Raw genomic sequence first — 27,916 nt, forward strand, 5'->3', positions numbered from 1 at the left:
CCACGGGATTAGTTGCATCTTCCTTCAGCACCACATCAAGGTATCAATGCGGTTGCGATCAGCTGATTTCAAAGTCCACGTCTCACCACCATAGAGAAAGAAGATTGAGAACACCAGAGTTCGGACAAGTCTCATTTTGGTTTTAAGAGATATTTTCCAATTGTTTTAGGTACATTGAAACGATTCAGAATTGTCACATTAATGAGAGGGTTTCTGAATTGAATCACACGATGAAAACGTTTCATTTACGGTAATACCAAACGCTGTTCCCTCTGTATTTTGTACCGTATGTTCCATGGGGAGTGCTCTGAGGAATTGTTCGAGATGATACCGGCATCTCGTTTTTACCATCGCACCGCCCGCCACCGGAGTAGAGTTCATCCGCACTACCTGGAGCCACTGCGGTCATCCACAGTGCGTTTCCAGAGATCTTTTTTGCCACGTACCATCCGGCTATGGAATGAGCTCCCCTCCACGGTGTTTCCCGAGCGCTATGACATGTCCTTCTTCAAACGAGGCCTGTGGAGAGTATTTAGCGGTAGGCAGCGGTTTGGCTCTGCCCCTGCAATCGTGCATAATACATTAATTCAAAATATAATTATTTTATGTATTATTTACTAATTAGATCTTGACTTTTTTAAACATATATTTGCGCTCACGAAAGCCCGTCGGCTTCTATATTCCAGCAGCAAATCTAACAGCTTTAATAATCTCAATTCATCAAGCTGAGCTAGAATTCTTTAACAGAGAGATAACTCCCGGATCTTTTCAGATTAATACAATAAACAGACGAATGATAAGCTCTTTATTACGTCGCAATAAAGAGCAATAGAAATTGTGAAATGCCTCCTATATTGAAATGTTGACCCAGTTCTCGGCAGCGGGATGCCATACGGGGAGTGTCGGCCGATGTTGCCAGCTTAATGCACTAATTTCGTTTCGATTAGGCAAAAAATGTTCACGCAGTTTAAATGTTTAAACGAAATGTTAATGACAATGTCGTTTTGTTATTTATAACTTTAATTTTTCGCTTCACCTGAAAACCATATTTGTCGGTGTTCAATGCTGCATGTATTTTTATAAAAATTAATTTCAATTCGACCCATGGTTGAACAGGTAAAGAACACTGCCACCGGTACCACTTCTCCGGCCCTAACGTAACTATGGTCGTTGGACTGGTCATGTCGCCTTTTATATGTGCGCAAAGCTTCATATCAATTAGGCTGACGGTTCACGAGTTTTAGATGAACATATTATTATAATACATAAATTCTTTTTGTAAATTCAGATTCTACTACTACGTAGCCACGTTCATAATTTTTATATATTTTTTGGAGTTTACTCCTTAAGAATCGATTTACGATACGATTTATATATAGGCCCGGGGTATGAAAATTATGGGGACCAAAATCGTACTAGAGAGTATAGCATGTCACACGAAATGCGTTATGCGCCTGATTGGCTCCTGATTGGCGCGCGCACGCATCACCATGGTGATGCGTGCGCGCGCCAATCAGGAGCCAACGCGCGGCCGCGTTATCGCAGGTGACGCCGGGCTGCTGCGCCGGCAGTCCGCCACAAAGCCTCGTACTGATCGCGCGTTTCTCTCATTATTGTATTTTCATATAGCCCAGTCATATTAGGGCTTTCACCTCGGAATGAAAGATAATAAGCTGCAAATTGGTATGAACCTTTGTTTTGTCATTCTAAATGTTGTCTCAAAAGTCACAATCGTTATCGTGTCCGCGTCTCAAGATATTCAAGGTCAAAGGTCACAAAAATCGGTTTTTAGCGAATATCTGGCTTCCTATCGGTTAAATGAGATTTGCATTTATTATAAAAGTTGTAGGCTATAAAATTCCCTACAACTTTTGTTTAAACTTTTTTTTCATACGACTAACCGTTTTGAAGGTAGAGCGCGAAGAGTGCACATCGTACAGTCATATACGGCCTAATGCAAGGTCAAGCGTGAGTTATGGTTATCAGTACGTTATAAAGTCAATTATTTACTTGGAAATTATAATTATTAAACAATGCCTATTATTTATGTACTAACTATTAATTATTTATATTTAATTAAAGTAAGTAACTTGATTATTTATATATAATTATTCATATTTAACTATTTAAGTATAAAATATTATTAATTCTGGATTATATATTTTAGTTTTATTTTAAGTTAAAATTAAAATTAAAAATGTAATTATGCACGTTTTTTGTTGATGTGACTTGGCAATATTTATAGCACTATGTAAAGTTGTATAAATTGTGTCTAAATTACTGGCAGGATGATCAATGAAAGGTAGAAATATAACCTGAGAAGTTGAAAAATTTTGATTATTTTTCGTAAGTTGTTGAAGATAGCCATTCCACCCTGGCAACGGTGAAAGATTCTTCCATTTTCCGTATAACCACAACAAATCAACTGCATTAAATTTTTTTTCAATCAGTACTTGATCATCATGTAGATTTTGGACTTGAATCTTGCTGTACCCAGGTACAACTGGCTTTTCATATGCTAAAAGAGATACATGTGATATTGCTGCTAACTCTTTTGCACTCGGTTTAGTTGTACATTTTTTTATGCGATCATCATAAATTACAGCATCTTTCGGAGTAATTATTTTTATCATTCCCATAACGTGAAGAGTATTATTACCGTCAAGAGTACTGACATTAATATCTGCATTGTCTCCAACATATTGTACCAACGCACCAGACTCTGATGGTAAAATACGAGGTTGTGGATGGTAAACTGCTGAAACTTCATACTGTATGGTATTATTATATGATGCAGCAAATCCTAAAGATGATAAAACATCCAACAATTTTTTAGACCCATATCTTCTGTGAAGAAATACGGAAAGGCCCAACAGTAGCTGTGATGAAAATGAACGTTCTCGTATCGAAGCCATTATTGCGTGGCTAATAGATGTGCATTTCGTTTTTAAATGATCTACTTGTCCTTTTCTATTTTTTAATATCATTTCTTCCAAAAAATGTGATAATGTTTTTGGTATTTCTTCATTAATACAATCTAGCATTTTATTCGGAGGTGGATACGTTTTTGTTTCAACTACAGATGATCTGATGTCTTCCCTAATAATAGCCGCAGCAGCTTCTACAATCCGTAGACGTTCTTCTACAGGAGTACTTTTTTTATTTTCGTACCAAGTTTTTGATAATACGTTAAGCTGTGTATCACGGAAAGATATAATTGTAAATGATCCAATTTTTTTTGTGATTATTATATCAGTTAAATACTTTTGTTGTAATTTTGTAATAATTGTCTTATCGTCAGGTATGTATTCCGTAGGGACATCTTTAAGTTCTTTCAAAGTAAATTGAGAATCTTCATTATTTTCTATATAATAAAAAATCTCCTTCATTGCTTGAGTGACTTGATTATCTTGGCGAGGCTTTTTATCTGCAGATGGTACTCGGGTTAAAAAGTTAGTATAGCAAATAGTATGATACTTTGCTTCAGCAGCGATCAAATCATACTCGTAATATATACGTTCCTTTACTAATTCTCCTAAGGAATCGTTTCGTTCTTCTGCTCTCTTAATTACGTTGTCTTTGAATGCAAAAGTACTTACATTACTTATTGTCCGTCTATACTTTAATTTTTTTTTCTTTTCTGCTATTTCATCAGCTTCTTGGCCACAAAATAAGCATAACTTTCCAAAATCAAAGACTTCATTTCGTTTTTTACGAGGTGCACTTGACGTTGAAGGTTCACTCTCATCTGTGCGTCGTTTTGATGCAATAATAACATTTTTACTCGTGTACACTTTTCGACACTCGGAATGCACATTTACAGAACTTAAAGTATTTAAATAGTCTATATGTCCATCATTTCTTTCAATACTTGCAGTTTTTAAAGTTTGTAAACCACGTACGACATTCACAGAAACACCTTCTGAAAGTTTCTTATCACATATAAAACACAAATCAGCCATAGCTCTTAAAACCGTACGTCCGTAGTTGCAACGGTACAATTTCAAACTAACGAATAATCTTGACTCATACAAAGTGGAGAGAGTGGCCTTGCATACTATAGAACATCTGTCCCGGCAATGAATAGAAAAGGGCATAGGGTAGGGACAAGTATTTCCAGGTATATAAGTATTGAGAAATTTACGCGTTTTAAAGAAAAGATATATAATGTCGTGTTAACTTAAAATAAAACTAAAATATATAATCCAGAATTAATAATATTTTATACTTAAATAGTTAAATATGAATAATTATATATAAATAATCAAGTTACTTACTTTAATTAAATATAAATAATTAATAGTTAGTACATAAATAATAGGCATTGTTTAATAATTATAATTTCCAAGTAAATAATTGACTTTATAACGTACTGATAACCATAACTCACGCTTGACCTTGCATTAGGCCGTATATGACTGTACGATGTGCACTCTTCGCGCTCTACCTTCAAAACGGTTAGTCGTATGAAAAAAAAGTTTAAACAAAAGTTGTAGGGAATTTTATAGCCTACAACTTTTATAATAAATGCAAATCTCATTTAACCGATAGGAAGCCAGATATTCGCGAAAAACCGATTTTTGTGACCTTTGACCTTGAATATCTTGAGACGCGGACACGATAACGATTGTGACTTTTGAGACAACATTTAGAATGACAAAACAAAGGTTCATACCAATTTGCAGCTTATTATCTTTCATTCCGAGGTTGACCCCTTTTTTTTACCTAATATGACTGGGCTAATATATTTGTTAGTCGTTTGTTTTGTGTCTCGTTAATTTGTTAATAATCTGTAGTGTATCGTGTTGTCGTAATATAGAACTATTTCTCGTATTGTTTCGTTTAATTTACCGACATCGTTTTGCTTGTGGCCGGACGCCGTTCGGGTTCGATTCCTGAACGTATCAACTGTTAGTGGGTTGATACCCGAATATAACCCGCTACAAATCATTTATTAATAAAGCTTATTAAATATAAACAATTCCTTCTATCAGTGAATGGACAACTTATATATTAATTGTAAAAGTGAATTATATAGACTTACTTAATTACCGCATCCACGTGTTCCGCAATTCCCGGATCATTCTCACTAGAATACGTAACTTCCATATTTTACTGTATTCAACTGACACAAATTTATATTTATATCCAGTAAACTCCAGTCGTGCGTCGGAGCGGACACACACACTTTTTTTTTTTGTATTGTTTGTTGTTTTTTGTTGATATCGATGTAGTAAGAGTAAGAAAATTATTTAACTGAAATTTGTAATTTCTTAATTTATTGAAATTTTCAAGCGCTGGCAATACTATTGGCGAATGGCGATGCCCTAGGTGGCGAGCGCGAGTTGACTGCAATTAATGTTGTTTGTCGTAGTTCGTGCTCGTCAGTTAGTTTATTACAACCATTTAGTTTATTCATTATCTCTAATTTAAATAATGGTCTATTATCGTAATCAAATTTTAACAACCATCATATAGTTACTTGTAAAGTTTTGAGTGACTTCTACATTAACGTTTATCTAAATAATTGTCGATTCTTCTTTAAATAAGTATTAAGTGTAGTAGTTTCTGTTTTTGATTAAGTTAATTCTAATCCTTATAGGTGGATTATTTGATCTATGCGTACGGGTTCCACAATAAGTCGAGCCACTTTGCGTCTTGCATCATTTCTTTAAAATCCCTTATTTTATATTTTCTTTTCGGAATAATTAACTGGTTGAAAAATAAAGGGAGACAGACTTTCAATGAGTTTCAAGTTGTTTAAATGTTTAACTCAATTGTTTACTTGAATTTAAAAAAAAACGCAAAGAATAACACATGTCGTTTTTTTTTCAAGAAATGCAACATTCCACACTTAGAAATGCTCTAGTATAATTATATTCGTATGACAATTACCTACGGCATATAAATAATACAGCAGTAGCGGTACTTATAACATAACATTTTTAACTTTGTTATACATTTGTGTAGCAGTTTGTCCGATACACCTATCTTACTTCGTATACTATGTAGTCAATGAATAGAGACGGAGATTTTCTTTAATTGTACACCAATACAAAATCAAAGCATTAAAGATAAAGTAGCTACAAAAAGCTCCAAGCTAAAAAAACGATATAAGTCCTTAATGAAATTAGGACTCAATTCTGACTACGGAGTTTTTAAATTACGATCTAATTAATTGTAACGCCCCTATAATATTCCAAATCTCATAATACTGCATCACTTATTTAAATGACAGTATCTGTGATAATATTATAAATTCAGTTACAATCCTAGTCTGGTTATGAATGCCAATGGCAGATCGCGCTACGGGAGGCGAAATGCGCCTGTCACTTACCCGTCAACGACAGAACAAAAACAATAACGTTGTTTTCAAGCAATATCTATTACTATCGGCCTTCTCGGACACATTTACATTTGTTTACATTTCATTATGAATATTCTGATATGGCAACAAGTATAAAAAAATTGTTATTTTTCGAGTAACGTGTTTTAGTTTTGCGACTCTTTGAATTCTGTTTTGGGAATTTGACTAAAAGTTTTGATTTATACATTTACTTGGTAGCCAATAGAAGCGAAGTTAAATACTATACAAATTCAATATACAAGAAAGATTCTCCATACGCCACAAATTTAAAAAGAAAATGCCCTATTATAAAAAAATAAAAATAAAAAAATGTACGAAGTCTGTTTAATGTCGAGGAACTTGCCAATACAAGACAACACATAATCGTAAGCTGGCCGCAAGATGACGGCCACTCGTTATTGCTTGTTTGCACAACAAGCTGTAATAGAGGGCTACAATATTGACAGACCATTAATTCGGCAGGAAATTGTACTGAAACAGCGCTCTGTGCAGGTGATTCTGAACTTTTCAAATTATCCGCGTGTTCTGCGGTTGTTTCCGCTCCGTATACGAACTCGTCGAGTGGTTAACTCGAGTTTCACTCGTGGGACATCAAGTTGAATAAACTCTACGAGCTATGACTGGCTAACATGAACGCAGCCTACGTTTATATAACAGCCCTCGACGCTTTAGAGAATTCTAATGATTTCTGGAAAATGGTAACCCTGACAAGTTTTTTTTTTATTTAATTAAAAGACGTAATCCGAGCATAATCTTATTGTATAAAATATGTACTTTGATTAAAGTGTTACCTATCTATTTGTTAATTTATAAATCGCGTATTAAGTATGCGAGTCTTTTTTTTTCGTTATTTTTTCTAGGTAAGCTGGAGATTTCATTTTTGCCGACGTAGACTTATTCTTTTGTAATATTGAACACGAAATAAATTTTATCAATGTACATAGGTAAAAGCGAAGATTGAAAGACAATGCCTCTTGACGTATGTAACATTATGATATAATTAATAACATATTTATTGTAATTTGAAAGATACGTGACCTCAAAAATAAGTAGCTCGGTTTTTTAGTAAGGTGTTCGCGAGTAGTTTTCCTAACGAAGGAAATTAAGCACACAAACAAACATATTTTAATTACATAATTACTTCGGTAAGGTACTTTACAATACACGCGTGGGTTGGTATCATTGCCTATTTGTGCCGCTAAGCAATCATGTGTTCAAGTTTAAATCAATTACAATTTAAATTTTAAGGGCAGCGGTATTCTTAATAATGTCCGTACCTTAAAGACACATTACTTATTACTTAAAGACACTTACTTAAAGACACACTACTTACTTACATTACTTACCCTTGAATATGAGGTGATTTAGTAGTAGAATGTAGATTAGTTTGTCTATCTACGGTAACTTAAATAAATCATAATTTTTTATTCATATCTATTTGTAATAATGCATATAAATATATTATAGTATATTCTATTAATGAAATTAATTAAATGAAAAGATTTTCCAAGAATTATTCCATTCATTTATTCTGGTCAAATATATCCGACCTCGTCAGGCGTCAAAAGGACATATTCTTTTAATTAAGCCACGAGGAAAGTGTCGTAACTTTTACGAGGTCCGTGATTTAACTATTATTTGTCATCAATTTTATGTGGCGTTAAAGCAAATAAGTAGAACATTCGGAATAGTATCGTAAAACGCAGTATTTACGCTCCTTATCTACTAATGTACATAGTTTACTACGGTACTTCTTTAAAATTACTTTTTTGAACATTTACATTGTTCAATGTGTGGTCAAAAGCCGGTATAGTGCAATATTTTAATCACGTATTTCTTTTTGTTCTATTTCATTGTAATTCCAATTGTTGCAGCAGGTTCTAATTAATCTACTATAGGAAGTGAAAAATAAAAGCAAAAAGATCCATCTTTTTTTTCCTTCTTTTTTTTACCTATGCTGATAGCCTTGAGAGGCTATTTTAGCTTCTCCTTGACGTGTAGGTGACTTCACGGGGTTCAAACCGGGAGTGTTGCTAATACTGGCCCTAGCAAGAGCAGTGCTTCGCAGAATCTACCACCGGATCGGAAACGCGATCCACTGAGAAGATCCGGCGAGAAACTCAGTGGGCTGTGTCTATGGGTTAATTCGCTCGTCGAGACCTTCGTCGCAAGCGACGGGTTCGACGAGGATGGTGACCAGTGCTTGAGGTAGGTACCTAAAAGCACCGTTAATGAATCGGGAGGATCCGTAATGTCGTGCTTAGGGCGACGTCGAATGTTTACCATTCGGTCCACAGGATCGAGTATGAAGGTCCATCACAAAGGATGGTAAACAATGACATTGTGGTGAGCCTTGAGGAAGAAGACCCAAATTCTACAGGGGATGTCTAAGCTTATGACGATAATTGATCAAAGGAGAAAAAAAACAAATTAGATCAGATTTAAAAGCAAAACGTTTTAAAATAGGATTTTTACTATTCGATTCATGTAAAATCTGACAAGGGCTACTTTGGTTCGAAATTAAAACTTTAGTATTGCCATCTAGTGACGAGTAGAAACACTAAAAATAAAACGTTTAAAACTCTCGCTAGATGTCAGCACTGAGATTCACTTTAATTATAATAGATGGCGCTGTGCACAAATTTTAAGTAAAGAAATTACCTCCATGTTAAATTGGTGTGTTTCCACTTCGCTCCCTGGACGGCAAATCTCTTCGATCTTCGATTTTCGTGATCCTGTTCTTCTCTGTCTGGTCTACCACACCGCTTTTGTTTCATTAAATTTCTTGTCGCTGCGTCTAGCTCCCCTGTGACAGGAATACCTCCGAATTCCTAAAAAAAAATCAAATTTAATTGGCAATTAATAACGAAGTTCAAGTAGGTAAATAAGAGAAAATTTAATTCGGTACGAATAATTTCTAAAGCTAGTATATTATTATTAAATATTTGAAACAAGGTGAACAGAGCCTAGCCCTAGAGTTAAAAATAAAAATAATAATCTGAACAGCATTTTATTTTGAAGGTTCTTAGTTGTACCAGAAAATATAATATGTTAATGAAGGTCTTTTTGTTACCCATAATACTAACTTGTAAAGTTTTGATCGCGATCCGGAAATCGTCTTCGTAAGATTGCTCGTTTCCGTCCATTATAAGATTTCCAACTTCAGGTCGACTTTTGCTCAGATATCCGAAAGTTTCAAGGTATCCTCGCTGAAATTAAAATAATTAATTAATATACAGATTTTTTTTCTTGCCTCTTCGTTGGTAGCCTATGTGGCTTATTACAGATACGCCCGGACGGGTGTATATACAAAGGTTAAACTTGACTCAGAAATTATTTTACTTGAAAAGTATTTATTTTCTTAAATTATTTAAAGATATAAACAAATATTGTTATTACGAATTGTATTTTTTAAATTCATGAATAAAAACGCTTATGATGAATGCTAATTAATCTAGACGGTAGCCAATCTTGGTTCATGGTACCTGAGTGTTTTATATTTTAAATTATTTCTCCACCACGAGCATCAAAAGGCAAGAGACGTTTCGATTTTAGAAGCAAACACCACATTCATTATCAGCACTATAATGACCTAAATGAATTAAGTCAACTTTTGTTTTTAAGAGAGGATACTGTTGACACATCATTGCTCTCTATAACACATTGTTTTTCTTTATTCAATGAATTTACAGATAGCACTCACAAATTAACAGTAACAGATTCAATCGTTCTGTTTTCAAATTCTTTGTACGGTAAAAGCGTTTATTTTGAGAGCTAAACGAATGTGAACGCACAGACAGATGGTGTGTATAAAAATATAGAGTTTTCATAAAAAAAATAGTTCATCGTAAAGGAGTATTTAAAAATTCTCATTAGAAACATTAAAATTAAATAACCTATATCCTTAAGAAGAAGATAACAACATTCTTCAGAACGTATTTATTCACACCCAAAAGCTTTTAAAGTAGAAATAAACATTTACTTTATAGCTTAACTTCTTATGTTTTTTTATAATGTTTAAAACGACTTCAATTCAATTTTCAAAGTATAATTTATTGCTCAATGGCAAACGAGAGAAAGGACGAATCTATTTTACGACCTAATTATTCATTGAGACGTTTATTGCTCACGATTAATGGCATATAAAACAATAGTTCGTCTTCGACGACACAATAAATAATGTCAAGATTCGAGTGTAGAATAATATAAACTTCGCGGGTTCCTTTCAATTATCAAGAATAATACAAATATGAGGCCGTCAGCGCAAAAGTAGCCTAAGTTTATCATAGTTAGTATGGAAATAATGAGGTTTGAATTTACTTTTACACTGCTTCGTTGGCAAAAACAATACGCCCCAAAATAAGTTTTTAAAAAGCCATCTGTTATCTATGGGTCAAACTAGGGATAGGCCGGTTTTGCATCAAAATTGATAATGTTTTAAATAAATTGCATTAGGGGAAAGTGGGGGAAACGCGAACGCTGGGTAATGCCGAATTCAATGGTTCTAATATGTTAGAAAGATATATCCTAATTTTATTTGTCGCCACTTCGGAGATCACGCCACCACTGATGCCAGTCAATACCACGGGAGACGCGGACACACGTACTTAAAAAGGTATGCATTTTTCAATATTTTGTATGTTTTGGATGTAATTTTTTGTTAAATTCAAGTTGATGTAACTTTATTTCTATCTAAAATAATAATTCAGCTTTTATATAGTGGAATAATCACATATTACTCAGCTAAATGATAATGATGTAGTAGGCAAAATATATTTAACCAAAATTTGTTTTTTGACCTTTAATTATTTTCGATTCCGCGGGGTAAAGACGAACACTCCATGTCGGGCAATCTCGAACATTCGCCGTTACCCCACTCCCATTTGTCAGTACCCCGTTCAACTTTTTTTTAAATATTATTACAGATGCCTTGTACTTACAAAAGAAAGACCGAACTGAAGTATAGTTTAGAAGATCTCAAAAAGGCTATAGACGATGTTAAAACCAAAAACTCTCTCTGCGTAAAGCAGCAGAAACATATAATGTTCCAAAAACCACTAATTTTGACCATCTAATGAAAGAAGTGTTAATACAGCCATAGTTGGATGAAAACCTTTATTTACAGACGATCAGGAAACGTAAGAAATCAAGAAGAAAACGGAAAGATGGCAAAAAAGGAACCCAAATAAAAAGACTGAAATGTAATGAGAGAACACCTTCAAACAAGAAGTATGAAATATTATTAAAGAATTTGAACAATATAAAAAAAGACTTTAGTGACTCTAGTCAAAATACGAAAAAAAAAAGAAAAAGGCGAAAAAGAAAATAAAGACTACTTTTGTATTTTTTGTAGAGATAAATATATTGATCCTCCAGTTGAAGACTAGATTGTGTGCTATGTCTGCAAAAGATGGGCTCACGAGAGTTGTACTGACGGACAGTCAACATCGTTGGGTTTTAAATGTGATTTATGTCGTTAATAATGTTGGTTCGTAATCACCCCACTTGGTGTTCGTATTTACCCGACTGATGTCGGGCAAAGCCGAACACTAAGGGTTTTGTTTTTCTTTCATATTGTTGCAGTTTATTAAAAAAATATAAATGATGATTAGTGAATAAGTTAGACAGATAAGTAAACTTTATAATAAAAAAAAAATTAAAAATCTGTGATTAAATTCCATTGTTTTATTTAAGTTTTCCCTTAGATGTTCGTATATCCCCCACTTTCCCCTATCTAAGAACAAATTTATAAAAATTTATGGGTTAGGTCACTTTGATGCTGATGGTCTCAGGTGTAGTAACACTGGCCACGCCTATTAAAGCTGAGATTCTATATATATATTACATATATCGTTAGTGATAACCTAAGCTTTAGCAATGATACTATACTATTATTATACCTTCACCGTACTATGAAAAACAGTACAAAGTTTCAACTCAATAGGATAAACTATGCGTAAATAAAGAACAAGAACTACAGTGAAAATACGAAATTGTATTCATCATAGTATTAAACAAAATCATTGTATTTGTGTCTTGACAGTTGATTGTAAGACAAACTAAAGATTTTTTATCTATATATTAATACGTGAAGAAAAAACTTTGTATCCCTTTTTACGAAAATTGCGCGGACGGAGGAGTGTGAAATTTTCCACACTTATAGAGAATATAGAGAAGAAGTGCACAATGCTAATATTTTTTTGAAATAATGCAAAAAAGATACATTAAATCAATAAAGAAAACATTACACACCCTACATACCATGTATTTGACGCAGACACGCATGCATACTATTTACTGTCAAACTTTTTTTTTTTTTTTTTTTCTTTTATGATTGAAAGATATCTGGTGGCCCGGAGGCCTTTCCAGTTTCACCAGGACACGTGGGCGAGCAAAGGCTCAGCCAGGAGGGGTGGGATTTGCTAACAGCTACCCGAGCGCCTCCGAAGGAGACCTAACAGCTCAAGAGTAGCTGCTTCGCGAATTAATCTACTACCGGATCGGAATCGCGACCCGCTGAGAAGATCCGGCGAGAAACTCAGCGAGCTGATTCATGGGTTAGGTTGCACGGCGAACTCTTTGTCGAGTTCGACGAGTACGGTTACTGAAGTCCCTAAGCCTGCTCCTAGTGTTAGAGCTGAAGGCGTCTAATGCAAAGGTTATTGGATCTGATGGATCCGTAAGGACGTGTCTAGGGCGTCGACGGTGACTGGCTCCTGCGTGATCAGGATTCGGGGAGTAGTCAGCGGCGGCAACGATAAGGCGATTATCATGACGCATAGCCTTATCGAAGTACCGTTCCGACGCTGACTTCATGTATTTCTGGAAAACTTTTGTTCTTGACGTCTGTGGTCAAATTGAGAATAGATTAAATATTGTTTGTCTGTATTAATATTTTTTTATAGTGTAGCCTTGGCGAAATTTGTGATTATAGAAGTATAAAATACAATCATAATAGTGTACAAACTTACAATTCCAATTAATTATAGTCGAATTTCGACTACTGCGGGACCTCTAGTTTATTATTAATGTACGGTTCCGCTAAAGTATTTTAACTTTTAACAGACTTTTAAACGAGTCTCTTGATCCTAAACAAATTTTATTTTCTTTGTCAAATAGTCGAGTTTTTTCTTCGTATAATTAGTGTGCTGACAATGGCGTTCAAATGAATCATGAATCCTTTTGAGTTTCATAACAGAATTCAAACAAAAAAAGGAGAAATACGTTTTCTACATTATTATTTGTTTTTTTTTTAATTCTCCTTTTGCTAGGTCCTTTGTTAAGTCATTGATCTTTTGCATAATAAAATATAACTATCACGGGAGCAATCATAAAAAAATGTATGTTAATGAAAGTTTACGACCTGCTACTTAATTTAGTGACAATAATTGAAAGATATTATGTAATAGCCACTTTTATTAACAGTGATTCGAGATGAAAATTGAAATTTTAGGTACCACTTTCGTGAATCTGTTGCTAATTTTATTCATTATAACCGTGATATATCCTCTGGTAGGGTTAAGTACAATCGACAATAGGTACTCTCAACCGGGTATCCATAAACGGATTCCCCAGCCTTAAAAAAAAAAGGATAAAGTACAATCAACATAGTTGTTTTGGCTGCACATCAAATTATTTTTTCGTTTTGGAGTGTTGGACGGTCGTTGCATACACCCAACTGGGATTCACTTCCCACGTTTAACCGTGGCAACATTCAAATTATTAATGGGTCATGAATTCGTTTGCCTATCTGAATAAAAATGAAGCACGAATTCTATTTTCTTCGTTTAGATCTAACGTTACATACCGGTGTAGACGGTGGTGTGGTAGCCCAATGGATATTCTAATAATATTGTACCTACCACTATTTACTCTGCTCTACCTTTGGTTGACTGGTAGAGAATGCCTTAGGCATTATGTCCGCTAATACAAATTTTAAATGAAGTGTAATAAATAAATAAATATCCTAGAAATTTCAGTCAACTTCAGTCTTAGCCGAAGCGAAAATAAACTTTTATAACCCACGACTTCTCATATCTAACAATAAAACTGTCAAGTCAATTTGTGGTCATTGTTCACTGCGTTGACTTATTTAAAAAAACGATTCCGTGTATATTTACATACTATTCAGGATTGAAAGAATTATTTATACTTACTAGGTGAACAATTGGGGATACATTAAGAAGACTACGCTTATTTGTACTAAAGTGGTGATGTTGACGGCCGTCATTGAATGTACAATATTTAGATCGTATCAAACACATATATATTTGGTGTTTTGCCATTTTTCGTGAGCAGTAAAGTGTACTAATACGGAATGAAGTGCAAAAACTGACAACGTATGTACGCACCTTATTGTCTTTATATCGTATTAATGTAAGTTCTTAATTTCATTTTTCATTCAAAGTTCAATGATCTTCTGTATGCGTTAATAGATATGACGAACAATACACATAAATGTACGTAAGTATATATATACTTTTTTTGTTAAGATGGATGACCAATTCACGGTCAACCTGGTGTTAAGTGATCACCAGTGACAACGACAATTGCCGCTAGCTGTCGCAAGACATCTTATCTTTTCAAAAACCTAGTTCGAGAAGGAGAAGAAAGACAGCACACGAGCTAATTCTAAATTCACATTGCAAGTCACCAAAAAGATTTCTAGACGGGATGTTAATGAACGCAGTATTGAAAAAAATTTTTTTTTATAATTATTAATTAAAATAAGAATCACGTAAGATTAAGAACGTTTGAATTTAAAGGACGGCGAATAATCGATATATTTTTTTATTGCTTAGATGGGTGGACGAGTTCACAGCCCACCTGGTGTTAAGTGGTTACTGGAGCCCATAGACATCTACAACGTAAATGCGCCACCCACCTTGAGATATAAGATCTAAAGTCTCAGTATAGTTACAACGGCTACCTCACCCTTCAAACCGAAGCGCATTACTGCTTCAAGGCAGAAATAGGCAGGGTGGTGGTACCTACCCGTGCGGACTCACAAGAGGTCCTACCACCAGTACACTATAATTGTAATCTTAATTAATGTCTTATTTGTTCAAATAGGTCCCTAGCTTAGTAGCCGAGAAACGGGTCAAAATGAGGTGGCTCGGAATGTGGGGCGCTAAGAATGCCATCTAAGATCGCGTGACGACACCTATTCTGTCCACTAATTAATTAACGAATCCCCGCCATTAACCTGTGCTAGTTTCCGTCAATGATGGTTTAGAAGTCGGAAGTGTTTTTAGGTCGAGATGAAGTATGCGTTTATTACACTTTGAATTCTATGTAAGATTGTTATTTATCGTTTTTTGAGCAGATGTGGAGAATTTTAAACGGTAGGTAACGGCTTGGCTCTGCCTCTGGTATTGCTGTCGTCGATAAGCGACGGTAACCACTCACAATCAGCATAATCAGGGAAATAAAAACAAAAAAAGTTAGGTTATTATACTTTTATTGTATCTTTTATTAGAGATTTGCTTCTTTTCCAATTTGATAAATATATAGGTGATACATTTTGGTTGACGAAAGCGCGCGGGTTTGTGCTCAACTCATCAAAAGCCCGAAGAGATCATTGATCGAAGCCCAGTAATGCAGCTTTTTTGGAACGAAGTTCCTTATGGGACGATGGGGATGGGTATCCTAACCGGGAAAAAACGTCCGTAACGTACGATTTAACTTTGTAATAACGTACAAAAAATAACATTTTTTTATCATTCATTGACCACGTTCTCAGAGCGTTCGTTTGCGCAATACACTAACTCTTATGCAAACAACCGTGAATGAAGTGTACCACAATAAGTTCGCACATTACCGAATGACCGTGGGTTGTTGCGAAACCTCCAGTTTTATTTTCTTTATACCTCGAATAGAACTTAAAATTAATATGTTTATAATAAGGAGCTTAGTTCCTATCCGGTGTCCCACGACACCACACATCTTTTTTTTTTAATGTCGAGGGTGCCGCTAGTAACTAAATAAACAGAGGCTTTAATATTCTGCATCGAGAATGTCATTAACTACCATAGTAACTCGAATACGTTATGCGTCATATGCAACGCAATATGCACCCCACGCGGAACAAGTGTCGTGTCATCGCGAGCTTATCAACCGTTGAGGGTGGCTGATGTAGCCGTCCGTAATTTTCGTATTGATTGACACCGGCTGTTAGATTGACATTAAATATGGATATAAGGGCTGGCGTTGAACCGAACTTCAATCGGAGGACGTCAATATTCTGTTGTCATTAAACATTATTAAACGTTTTGTCACTGGTGGTAGGACCTCTTGTGTGTCCGCACGGGTAAGTACCAACACCCTGCCTATTTCTGCCGTGAAGCAGTAATGCGTTTCGGTTTGAACGGTGGCGCATTTACGTTGTACATGTCTATGGGTTCCAGTAATTATTTAACACCAGGTGTGCTGTGAGCTCGTCTATCAATCTAAGCAATAAAAAAAAACATGAATATTAGACACCAAAATGTCATTAAAAATGAATATTAGAGTCCCAAAACACATTTTTTATGTCTTTACGAAAGATTTTACTAACTGATCAAAATCTTGAGTAGAGCAGAGAACAATATATTTTACCACAAATAATATATTTACAAAGTTTTTATACAAACAAATTATTCGAAGTGATATCCAAAAATTTTAATAGTTTTCGAATTCTGTTTCTATATTTTTAAGTGAAATTATACAAGAAAATTCGCAAGCCGCCTTGTTATTGTTAATGGGTTGTGGGTACTTATTTTTGCCAACATCTTAGTGCTTACGCCAAGATCGAGACACGAATTTAATGACTGAATAATTCCATGGGAATAGTTCTAAGTAGACATTTAGATAGTGTCATATTTGTCTGCAAATTTTAAATTCCAGTTTATTCTTGTTGCGAAAACACCTTATACAAAGAGATACATAGCTAATTAAATTTAGTTCTGTTTCACTACCACAGCAGATCAATCTGTCTACTATTCTTCTAAGTAAGTAGCTACCGTTGTCCAAGGCCTGCAGTAATCGTACGTCGTCTTACAAAACTAGTATTCCTAAATATTATAGTTGTATAATCGGAGTAATATTAATTGTGCGCTAACTGAGTCAACCATTAGTACTAGCATCGGAAACCCAGTTAACTATCATTAATGGGCCAAATTCGTTTTATCATTCGTCAGATACGAGCATCTGTTGCATGCGACAGCCAGTGTAGAGTAAGCACGTAATGAATGAAATGAACAAAAATCTTACATTCTTTTTTTGATAATTTAAAATTAACTTTAATAGCTTCGCAATAGAGAGGGTTTCATAAAAAAATAATTAAAAGTTTTGTATTTTATGTGCTATTTAATTCAATTGGTGAACATGAATTTAAGAAGTATTTTTTTTTAATAACGTGTTTATCATACGGTTTTTGAAATCAACGTCAATTTTAATTAGTGTTTTTTTAAGGAAAAAAAATTATTATAATCTTTTTATCGAACGGAATTCTTTAGATTTTTTACTCTATTTTTTTAGACTGACTGAGTGAATCAAAACTGAAAGAAAAGTTACATTTGAAGAAATACATGCCTCAAAAAATGTAAAAAAAATATTTGGTAGCTTCGAAGCAGGCCGCATACGCGTGGGTGTTCATCATATGTTATTTTAGTTAAAAGCACCACTTAAGTCTGATATTATTTATAGGGGACAGTTCATCGATTGTAATAATGCATGAAGATGGTGAACTTACATTATTAAACTATATCGTTCAATCCATTAAGGGTAATCTAATATTTATATAAAACTACACACTAATTATACTAAGCTTTTACTATGTGCATATGTTAGATTAAAATTTGAATAAATTCAATTTTGTTACATATTGTTTGAGGGATTAGATAAAGGGTTTTTCGTGACAGTTTGATGAAGGATTGATTTTAGTGTTGAAATCAATTTTCATTACGAAACCTTCACAATTCACACTAAACTCCAATCTCAATAACTCACGGGTCGTGTCAAAACCATAGTTAAAGTACATAGTCCAAACAAAATGGATACAGATTCTTGGAATCAAACTTAGTTAATATCCTTACATTTAGTAAATTTATTTAAACGTAAAAATCTGGATATATATGTATATGTGTATAATATGTTTATATATAATATATATTAAAATTAATAAAGAAAAATTTGGTATTCGGTTATATAATTTTTTTTATTGCTTAGATGGGTGGACGAGCTCACAGCCCACCTGGTGTTAAGTGGTTACTGGAGCCCATAGACATCCACAGCGTAAATGCGCCACCCACCTTGAGATATAAATTCTAAGGTCTCAAGTATAGTTACAACGGCTGCCCCACCCTTCAAACCGAAACGCATTACTGTTTCACGGCAGAAATAGGCAGGGTGGTGGTACCCACCCGCGTGGACTCACAAGAGGTCCTACCACCAGTAATAATACTTCGGTGTTGGTGAGTTTTAGATGTGATTAATCCCACTTTAACTTTTTAATTACACGTTTTTTTTCTTCCCGTGTTCTGGATCTGTACAGTTGTCGTGATCACGGACGAAGTCGTTGTAAAATCAGTTCTAATTACTTAAAAGCTTATAAACAAAAAATCTACAGCAATACGTTGATAGATATATTAAAATTTACATAAAATATATTGAAGATCATTTTTTTATTATTAAAAACCGGATGTTTTAAGTACGTCACTTTCGCTGTTATTCCTCGAAAATATAATGGGTTCCAAATACGGACGAAGATTACCAGTCACCAAAAAAAGAGTCCTTCTTTGGATGAATGGGGGATGTATGTATTATATATTCAAATCACTGTATCAATGACGTTCAATGCAATTATACGAACGACAAAAAAAAAACAATGGACTGGAACTGTTATTATTAAAATTTCATGTGTTCCTGTGTATCAGTGACGTTCGTCCATTGAAACGATTCACAGGAATTATTGTAGAATGGTTTTCCTGTCTGCCGTGATAATATATGAGTTCATTTGACGTGTAATTCATGAGTTTCCTATGAACGAGGATGACCTTATTAAATTATTGTCCTTACAATTTGAATTTCTAATTAATTAATTAATTTTAATGATTAAGCTAAATCAAATAAATGTTCCGCATACGACGGCTCCGAGCTACGATTATTTCCTGTGTTATGTGGGTATGAGACAAGTATAACTGTAACCAGACCTCGAATGTAGAATATCTTTAACATAAAAATCGGTTGTCTGTAAAGTCGGCTTACTGACGATAGTTGAACGTGATAACGTCATAAGAAAATACGCCTCAGAGCGAGGTAACGCCGCATGCGTCATATTTTTTTTTGCGTTCAGCCGGCTCCATCGAATTATAAGACGTTGTCACGTCAAAAACTGATTAACATAACTCTTCATTATAAAACTAATCAGAGAATGAGCCTGGAAGAGCCTGGAAGATTAAAGAAGTTATAAAAACACACATACATACACACATAAAAAGTATGAATAGGAATGATACTATAGCACAAAAGGAAACGCATATTCACTAAAAGTTATTTTCCAACAATACGGGAGAAGAACGTACATTATGAAAATTGAAATAGAGAGACATCGTGAGACACGTCCTATAGGAATAAACGAAAGTTATTAAAATATCATAAGATCAAAGATAAATTGTATGATGTTAATACTTTGAAATAAATTGAAACTCTTTCTAGAATAACGTGGAATGATAGACATAATTTGACATTGTGTTTCAATTAATAAGACAGATAATCGTATAGAAGAAAATGTAGACTACTGTGTTACCACAAATCGTTTACATAAAGCTAAGTTCATAATTTTAAAATTGCCTTAAGGTCAATGACCTTAAGGTGCTTTTTAAAACCACAAAATCATCAACCATGCAAATAGTTATAGAAACTTGCAGAAAGTTTAGATTTTTCAACACCCAAATACTTTATTTTTTTGTTGTCATTTTAAAAGTCTATCGGGACATCTAGTATTCGTAAAGTTGAGTCTAGACAACATTTAAACTATATAGATCTTGAAGAAAACCTTTATTTGAAACGACATCGTGGCATTCTAGACGATAAATTTATCGGTTTTATTGTATTCTAGCGGTATATAAGTAATATATTCAATTATAATTATTGGTGGTAGAGCATCTTATGACAGGTAGGAACAATCACCCGGAACCCTAATATCTGCCTTGAATCAACAATGCGTTTCGGTTTGTAGAGTGGGGCGGCTGTTGGACAATAAAATTGAGACTTAGGACTCACGTCTGAGGAAGACTGGCACCGTTTAAGTTCTTGATGTTAGTGGGTTTCGGTAGCAACTTAATGCCAGTTGTCATATCTAAGCAATGAAATAATTATTTTGTTTGTCATCTCATCTCGTCCTGCGTAAAATATTAGACTAGCTCTCGATAGTAGATCTGCTATGGTTCATAGCTCACGTCCACGAGCATCTGTAACCACTTATCATCGAGTGGGCGGCATGCTCGTCAGCATGCATCCAACGTAATCTATATCTATACAAATATATAAATCTACAGTGGTTTTTACGGATGTTCCGTTATAACTACTGAACCTTGCATCCGATTGATTTGAAACTTAGTGTCCATGTAGAAAATACATGTACTTAATGGATAGGCTTATATTTATATGAGTGTTGGAGTCCTTAATAATAATGACAATAAATAATAATGTTAATTTTAAATGCCTAGCGAAACGGGCTAGTAAATTCATAAAAAATATCTATTGTTTTGGTGCATGGAAAGTATGAAATGTTCATTGCATTCTTCCAGAAGGACAATGATTAATACAGCGCACATTCGACGCTTATAAACTTATTCACGAAAGTCATAAAAATGTAAATTTTAAAATAAGGAAGAAACTGCTTTGTTTGTTTAGATTTTTTAAAGCAAATTTTACATTGATGCTCCTCAGAATTGAAGAGTCATCATATTATATTACTTAATTTCAGGAAATTTATAACGTTTTATTCCAAAATATGTTGGCGCATATGTGTGTACTAAAAGTATATTGGCATATGCGAATGTGGTTTTATTGCAATGTAATTGAGATTATTAATCCCAAGATGGGCGTCAAAATTTACGTTGTGATGTGTGTAGCTGTTATAGGATCTTCCCGTTTATAAGATTTCGTCCATAAAAAGATTTCGCCTCTTAGTTCGTTTTCATCTTGAATTTTTTTTATGCGTCACTGAGGATTTTTGAATTATAGATTACACGGAATGCATCAGATATGACGGATATGATTTATGTAAAATTACAATCCGCATTAATTTTACTGTGTAATATTGTGTAATAATACGTGTAAATGTTAATAAAGGTTATTGTAAATTATTACATTAATTAAACTATTTTTATTCTTATCACAGGGAAAAGGTTCGATATTATTAACAGCGCCATATTTCCTAGAAATATCTTGTTCAGTCTTTAAAATTTTCACTTATCAATTATGATCAGATGTGATCTTATAGTTAGTTATACTTTTTTTTATCGAATTCTTGTTCAAGCGTTTTTACTAGAGGTATCGGAAAAAAGTCACAAAAATAGCATAACCTTATGTATGTCGTCACTATTGTATCGTTATGTTACTCGTTATTTTTGATATCTAATGACAACATCTAATGACAACAAACCGCAACGCATCGAGCCTTGTTTCTTATTATGTACGGTGGCCGGCAAGAAGTGGATGAGGAGAGCAGCAGACCGGGCTCAGTGGTGTGGATTGGGAGAGGCCTATGTCCAGCAGTGGACGACTGTGGACTGTTGATGATGATGATGATGATGATGATGTTAGCGTTTTTTTTTTGTTTTTTAGGAATGACGGATAACTGGTAGCCCGGAGGACTTTCCAGTTTCACCAGCACAGGTGGGCGGATTTGCTAAAATATGCCCTAAAGTGCCTCTAAAGAAGACCTAACAACAGAAGAGCAGCTGCTTCGCAAGTGAATCTACTACCAACCGCGACCCGCTGAGAAGATCTGGCGAAAAACTCAGCGGGCTGATGCATAGGTTAGATTTTTTTCACGGCAGAAATAGGCAGGGTGGTGGTACCTACTCGTGCGGACTCACAAGAGGTCCTACCATCTGTAATTACGCAAATTATAACTTTGCGGTTTTGATTTTGATTACACGATGTTATTCCTTCACCGTGCAAGTCAATCGTTAAAATTTGTTAAGTACTTATTCCATTAATTAATTTAATTACTGACTCAAAAATAAATACTTCCACGACTAGCTAAAACAGCGAAGCAGATACTACACGCAGTCTATCCTGCTTTGAAAATGATATCCGTGTTTACATTATCAGATCGGGAACGTTCACACGCAACCGATACTGTTATATTGAATTATCGATTAAGATTAACGCGCAGGCACGGCAACGATGATCCCCGATAAAATAATGGTAATAAGAGTCGGATTACTATCTTGTTTCCGTCGAGACATGTGCAGGGAATGGCAAACGCAGTCCAGTTTGTTCACGCTTGTAACTCATTGCTTTGCAAAACAGTTTGTATAACACGAATTGTATGTAAACAATTAAACGGTATTTTGAAATGAATTTTAATAGGATAAACAACGTTATGCGAGTTTTCATAGTGTCTATTGTGGTATGTAGCTTCTACAATGATATGCTATGCTATCGACAACTATGCTAGATGCTGGAAAACACGACAGACATCAAATGTTCAAGTGTTTACGATCCTAACATTTTCTGAGACCCTTAGAACTTATATCTCAATGTGGGTGGCGCATTACGTTGTAGATGTCTATGGGCTCCAGTAACCACTTAACACCAGGTGGGCTGTGAGCTCGCCCACATACCTAAGCAACAAAAATAAAAAAATCTTCTAATCGATGATTTGAGATACGTTTCATAAGAGAATGTTTTATTATACTTTTTAATTAGCATAAGCGAGGCAACGAGCTAATGACTCGTCCGGTAATTCCAATGCGATTACAAAATTTCATAAGTACCTACAATGACTCCGTTACGAACATTATATCGAATTCAATTATATATAATAGCATTGCGATAACAATTATCCTACGACTTAAACTGGAATTAATGATTGCTTCTTGATATGTACCCGAATGAGTCGACACTAATCAGTTAATCACTTAACGCCAGGTGAACCTTTAATTTGCCTTCATATTTACAGTACAAGAAAAGTCAAAGCTTGTTAGACATTAGCGGTCCGATTCAAAAAGCATGATCTTTTTTTTATTTATTACTTAGATGGATGGATGAGCTCACAGCCCACCTGGTGTTAAGTGGTTAGTGGAGTTCATAGACATCTACAACGTAAATGCGCCATCCACCTTGAGATATAAGTTCTAAGCTCTCAGTATAGTTACAACGGCTGCCCCTCACTTCAAACCGAAACGCATTACTGCTTCACGGCAGAAATAGGCAGGGCGGTGCTTACCCGTGCGGACAAGAGGTCCTATCACCAGTAATAACGTAAATTATAATTTTGATCTCCGAGATGATTAAAAAGTATATATTTACAAATTTTTAACTACGTTTGGTTCGATTATTTTTTTATAATACCAATAATTTGCTGTCGGAATCTTTGATCAATTAACCAACTTTCACTCGAAACAGTTCTCGATGTAATTAAAAATTACTAAAAGATTGTAGACAAAATGCTTGATTTTTTTTATCTAAACGTGTGCTGGGAAATACAAATAAATAATGTTATCTCTTCCGAATAAAAAAAAAGCGGCGGTTATTAGATGTATAGCAATGTATTTTATGGTTTGTTTTTTATTTATTGCTTAAATACGGTGCACGAACTCACGGCCTACCTGGTGTTAAATAGTTACCGGAGTTCATAGTCATGGACAACGTAAATACTGCTATTCACCTGGGGCTGTCCACCCCCATATACTGCCACCCACCCTTCAAACTGAGACTCATTACTGTTTTACGGCAAAACTAGGTAGAGTCGTGGTACCTAGCCGTCTGGGCTCACTATACGTCCTACCACCAGTAATAATTACGCAAATTAAAAAAACAAAAATATTACATCATGTTCTTCTTTCATTGTGGAAGTCATTCCTGAATTAGAGTTAAGTATTTCATTTAAAAAAATGCTATACCTGTCTGCGGGATTCGAACACCGGTGCAGTTGCATCGCTTCTTCTTATCGTCTTATCTTTTAGGGCACAGTGACTTCTTATGTTACTGAATTGAAAGCTACACACTTTCGTTTTAATTTTAAACGATTTTTTTTAAATGTGTTTCTCTTGTCTGTTCGGCTTATATGTGTGTATGTAAAATATACAATGGCTTTGTAAATACAACTACACAGCTACACAGTAAATTCATTTTCTGCAGTATCAACTTTGATACTCTATAAGTAAGTCGTGGCGCCGCTCTTACTGTAATTAAGTATGTGTACTAATGATAAATTGTATATCATTCTTTTTATACAAGAAAGCCCATACATACTGTACGTAGATAAACCCGTGGGAGGACTTAGCGAAATGCTCTTGAATAAGTGCTTTGTGTCGTGCATACTCAAAAAGCGCATGCGTGAGAAACGGTCTGAACACTCGGACATGCCACTCATGTCTATCGCGGCTTCCTAAGAACAAACAGCTTACTGACTTATCGCTAATTTAGCTTACTTAAATTTAATTCCATTCTCTGTTCGGTCGAAAATTGTTTACATTTATTTTTGTATTGCTTTATAGGTTAGGACGAGATCATGAACTGAAGTATGTTTAGAGGCTACCGAAGTCCATAGACGTGGCGACGTGATGACCTCGTGAAGTTTCAATTTTATTGTGTAACTATTGTTCTATGGTTCAAATCGAAACGCCTAATTGCTTCTTCTTGTTGGCTCCCAAATACCCACCACCTGGTGTTAAGTGGTTACTGGAGCCCATAGACATCTACAGCGTAAATGCGCCACCTACCTTGAGATATAAGTTCTAAGGTCTCAAGTATAGTTACAACGGCTGTCCCACCCTTCAAACCGAAACGCGTTACTGCTTCACGGTAGAAACAGGCAGGGCGGTGGTACCTACTCGTGCGGACTCACAAGAGGTCCTACCACCAGAAATTACGCCAATTATAATTTTGCGGGTTTGATTTTTATTACACGTTTTATTGGGTTTCGTTTTTACTATTCGACGTTATTACTTGTACTTTGTCTTCGAAGTTATTAGTATTGTGCATTAGGTTACCACTTTTTTCCTACCAAACAATAGGGTTGCCCACATAATGGTCGGCTATTGTATACATTTATAATATTTTTGCTTTTTTTCGTCCCTGCTACATTTTATTAAGTTAATGTTCGCTCAATGTTTTCGTCTTAGAGTTTACATTGTAACACAAACAAGTCTCATTAAAACAATTCATCATTTCTTTGTCACATGAATGATAAATCGAAATTTAAATGTTGGAAATTAATTTAAATATTTCACAGCGTTCGTTCCGAAATTCATACGTTCACAAATACATATTTAATGAGTCTGTCATAAATTTTATGAATAATTTATCGAAACGCAAACGTTGGATTTGTTGACTTTGTGTTGTGAAATTTTTAGTGATAACAAAACGAAAGCCCCTGGCCCGTAATAACTTTTGTAATTTTAAAGTTTTGGTTATGTACTGCAGTAAAGTAATAACAATGAGCTATACAGGTACGAAGCGAGCTTGATTCTCTGAACTGAAACTCATATAAGTTGCTCAGTGAAATTAATAATAGGAGCAATCGCCCTGTGGTCGAAGCTTAAAATCTCGTACCTACGTAATTTCAATTAAGCCTAAGAAAGGACATAGATACTTTTTTGTCATTTTTTTTTTTTTATTGCCCGTATAGGCAGACGTGTATCCGGCCCACATGATGGTGAGTGGTTACCGTCGCCCATGGACTTCAGCAATGCCAGGGGCAGAGCCAAGCCGCTGCCTACCGTTAAGTACTCTCCACTCCACAAGCCTCGTTTGAAGAAGTAGTCAAAGAGGAATTAAAATAGTCAAGGCAAATAATGTTATACATCTTTGAAATGGAATTATTGTGGAATAATGGCATTAATAAATTGATTAATATATCAATCATATTTAACTCCAAAATTTTTTTGGTGAAATTATTTTGAAATGACAAATGGAAGTAAAATGGTCGTGTGTGTGTGTGTGTGCTTCGAATGTGTGTTTGGTAAGTTTTTGTAATGGTAAATTTTGAGTTCTCTGCCGCCTCTAAGTACGTGCCTGTTTCAATAGCCATAAACTAGCGATAATATCCCGCATTTAAAGACACTTTTTACGATTTTCGAAGGAACCGTTTTAGGTTTTACTACTGCGCTTATATCACATTAAGCCAATGGTAGTCGTATATTACAGTGGGGTAACTGTTCTTCATATTTACTTGTTTATAGATACGGGTCTATGTTAATACTGTTGAGTTTTGTAGTGTGTAGGGACGTTTCCTTTCGTATACTTTTAATTGGCTTGGATGGACAGATAAGTTCACGGTACACCTGATATTAACACGTTGACTACGTAGGTCATCGGTGCCCTACGTCGCGCACTGAAGTAATTATGTTGATTTTTGTTACAATGCGCCTGGATTGCCTAAATTTACCTTCTTTTGTTTGTTACTGTACATATTTTATTATTTTTAGTCTCTTAAAAATAGATTCAATCTCAGTATCTTCGGACTCGTCTTTCTCAGAGCTTACTAGATATTCCGGCGCCTTAGTAAGAAGATCGAAGAAATAAATCAATATAATTACTTCAGAGCGCCACGTAGGTCATCGGTGACATCATGGCAGTCAACGTGTTAAGTATCTATCGGAGTCAATAGTGGATACTGCTGTCTACTTGTGTTTTGGTCGACGTCGCGCAAAACACGTCATTACGGATCCTCCCAATCCATTAACGGTGCTTTTAGGTACCACAAGCACCGGTCATCGTCCTCGTCGAACCCGTCGCTTGCGGCGGCGCTTGCGGCGAAGGGTTCGACGTGTAAATTAGCCCACAGACATTGAGACACTGAGTCTCTCGCCAGATCTTCTCAGTGGGTCGCGTTTCCGATCCCGTGGTAGATTCTGCTAAGCCCTGCTCTTGCTAGGGCTAGTGTTAGCAACGTACTCAGTTTAGAGCCCCGCTTACCTACTCCTTCGGTTACGCTGGTATAGCCCCCTAGGTTACCAGCTAAGGTAGGAAAAAGAAAGCTCATGGTTTTCAACAATACCAGGGGCCGAGACAAACCGCTGTCTATCACTGAGTACTCACCGCACCCTCGTTTGAATAAGGACACGTCATACATACGGGAAACACCGTGGAAGTGAGTTAATTCACTTAAAATAAGATTGTACGCTGTACCTAGCCATATAATTTTACAACACAACAAATTTTATAAAATAACAAAAACCAATTCTCAAAGCTGAATGAATCTCAATCAAGAAACGATAATATATTTTTTACAATTTTCTTTTTAAACACCTTCAAAGCTAACCAGTACCTAATAAATAATTCCAGTAAACGTATATCTCAAAAAAAGAAGTACACGTCACTGAGATC

The 27,916-nt window shown here is 35.1% G+C and overlaps 1 protein-coding gene across 1 annotated transcript in view; it reads right to left on the minus strand.

Moving 5' to 3' along the window:
• Nucleotides 1-27,916, minus strand: part of LOC101736589 (matrix metalloproteinase-2) — a 205,457-nt gene that overhangs the window by 115,600 nt on the left and 61,941 nt on the right. Inside the window, exons 3-4 of the mRNA XM_004932241.5 lie at nucleotides 9,454-9,576; nucleotides 9,029-9,198 (exon numbers count right to left, since the gene is read on the minus strand). Of these exons, the coding sequence (XP_004932298.1) occupies nucleotides 9,029-9,198; nucleotides 9,454-9,576 (293 nt within the window). The remainder of the gene's footprint in view (nucleotides 1-9,028; nucleotides 9,199-9,453; nucleotides 9,577-27,916) is intronic.

The sequence above is a fragment of the Bombyx mori genome, chromosome 8, assembly GCF_030269925.1.
Source record: "Bombyx mori chromosome 8, ASM3026992v2".
NCBI classification, from domain to species: Eukaryota; Metazoa; Arthropoda; class Insecta; order Lepidoptera; family Bombycidae; genus Bombyx; species Bombyx mori.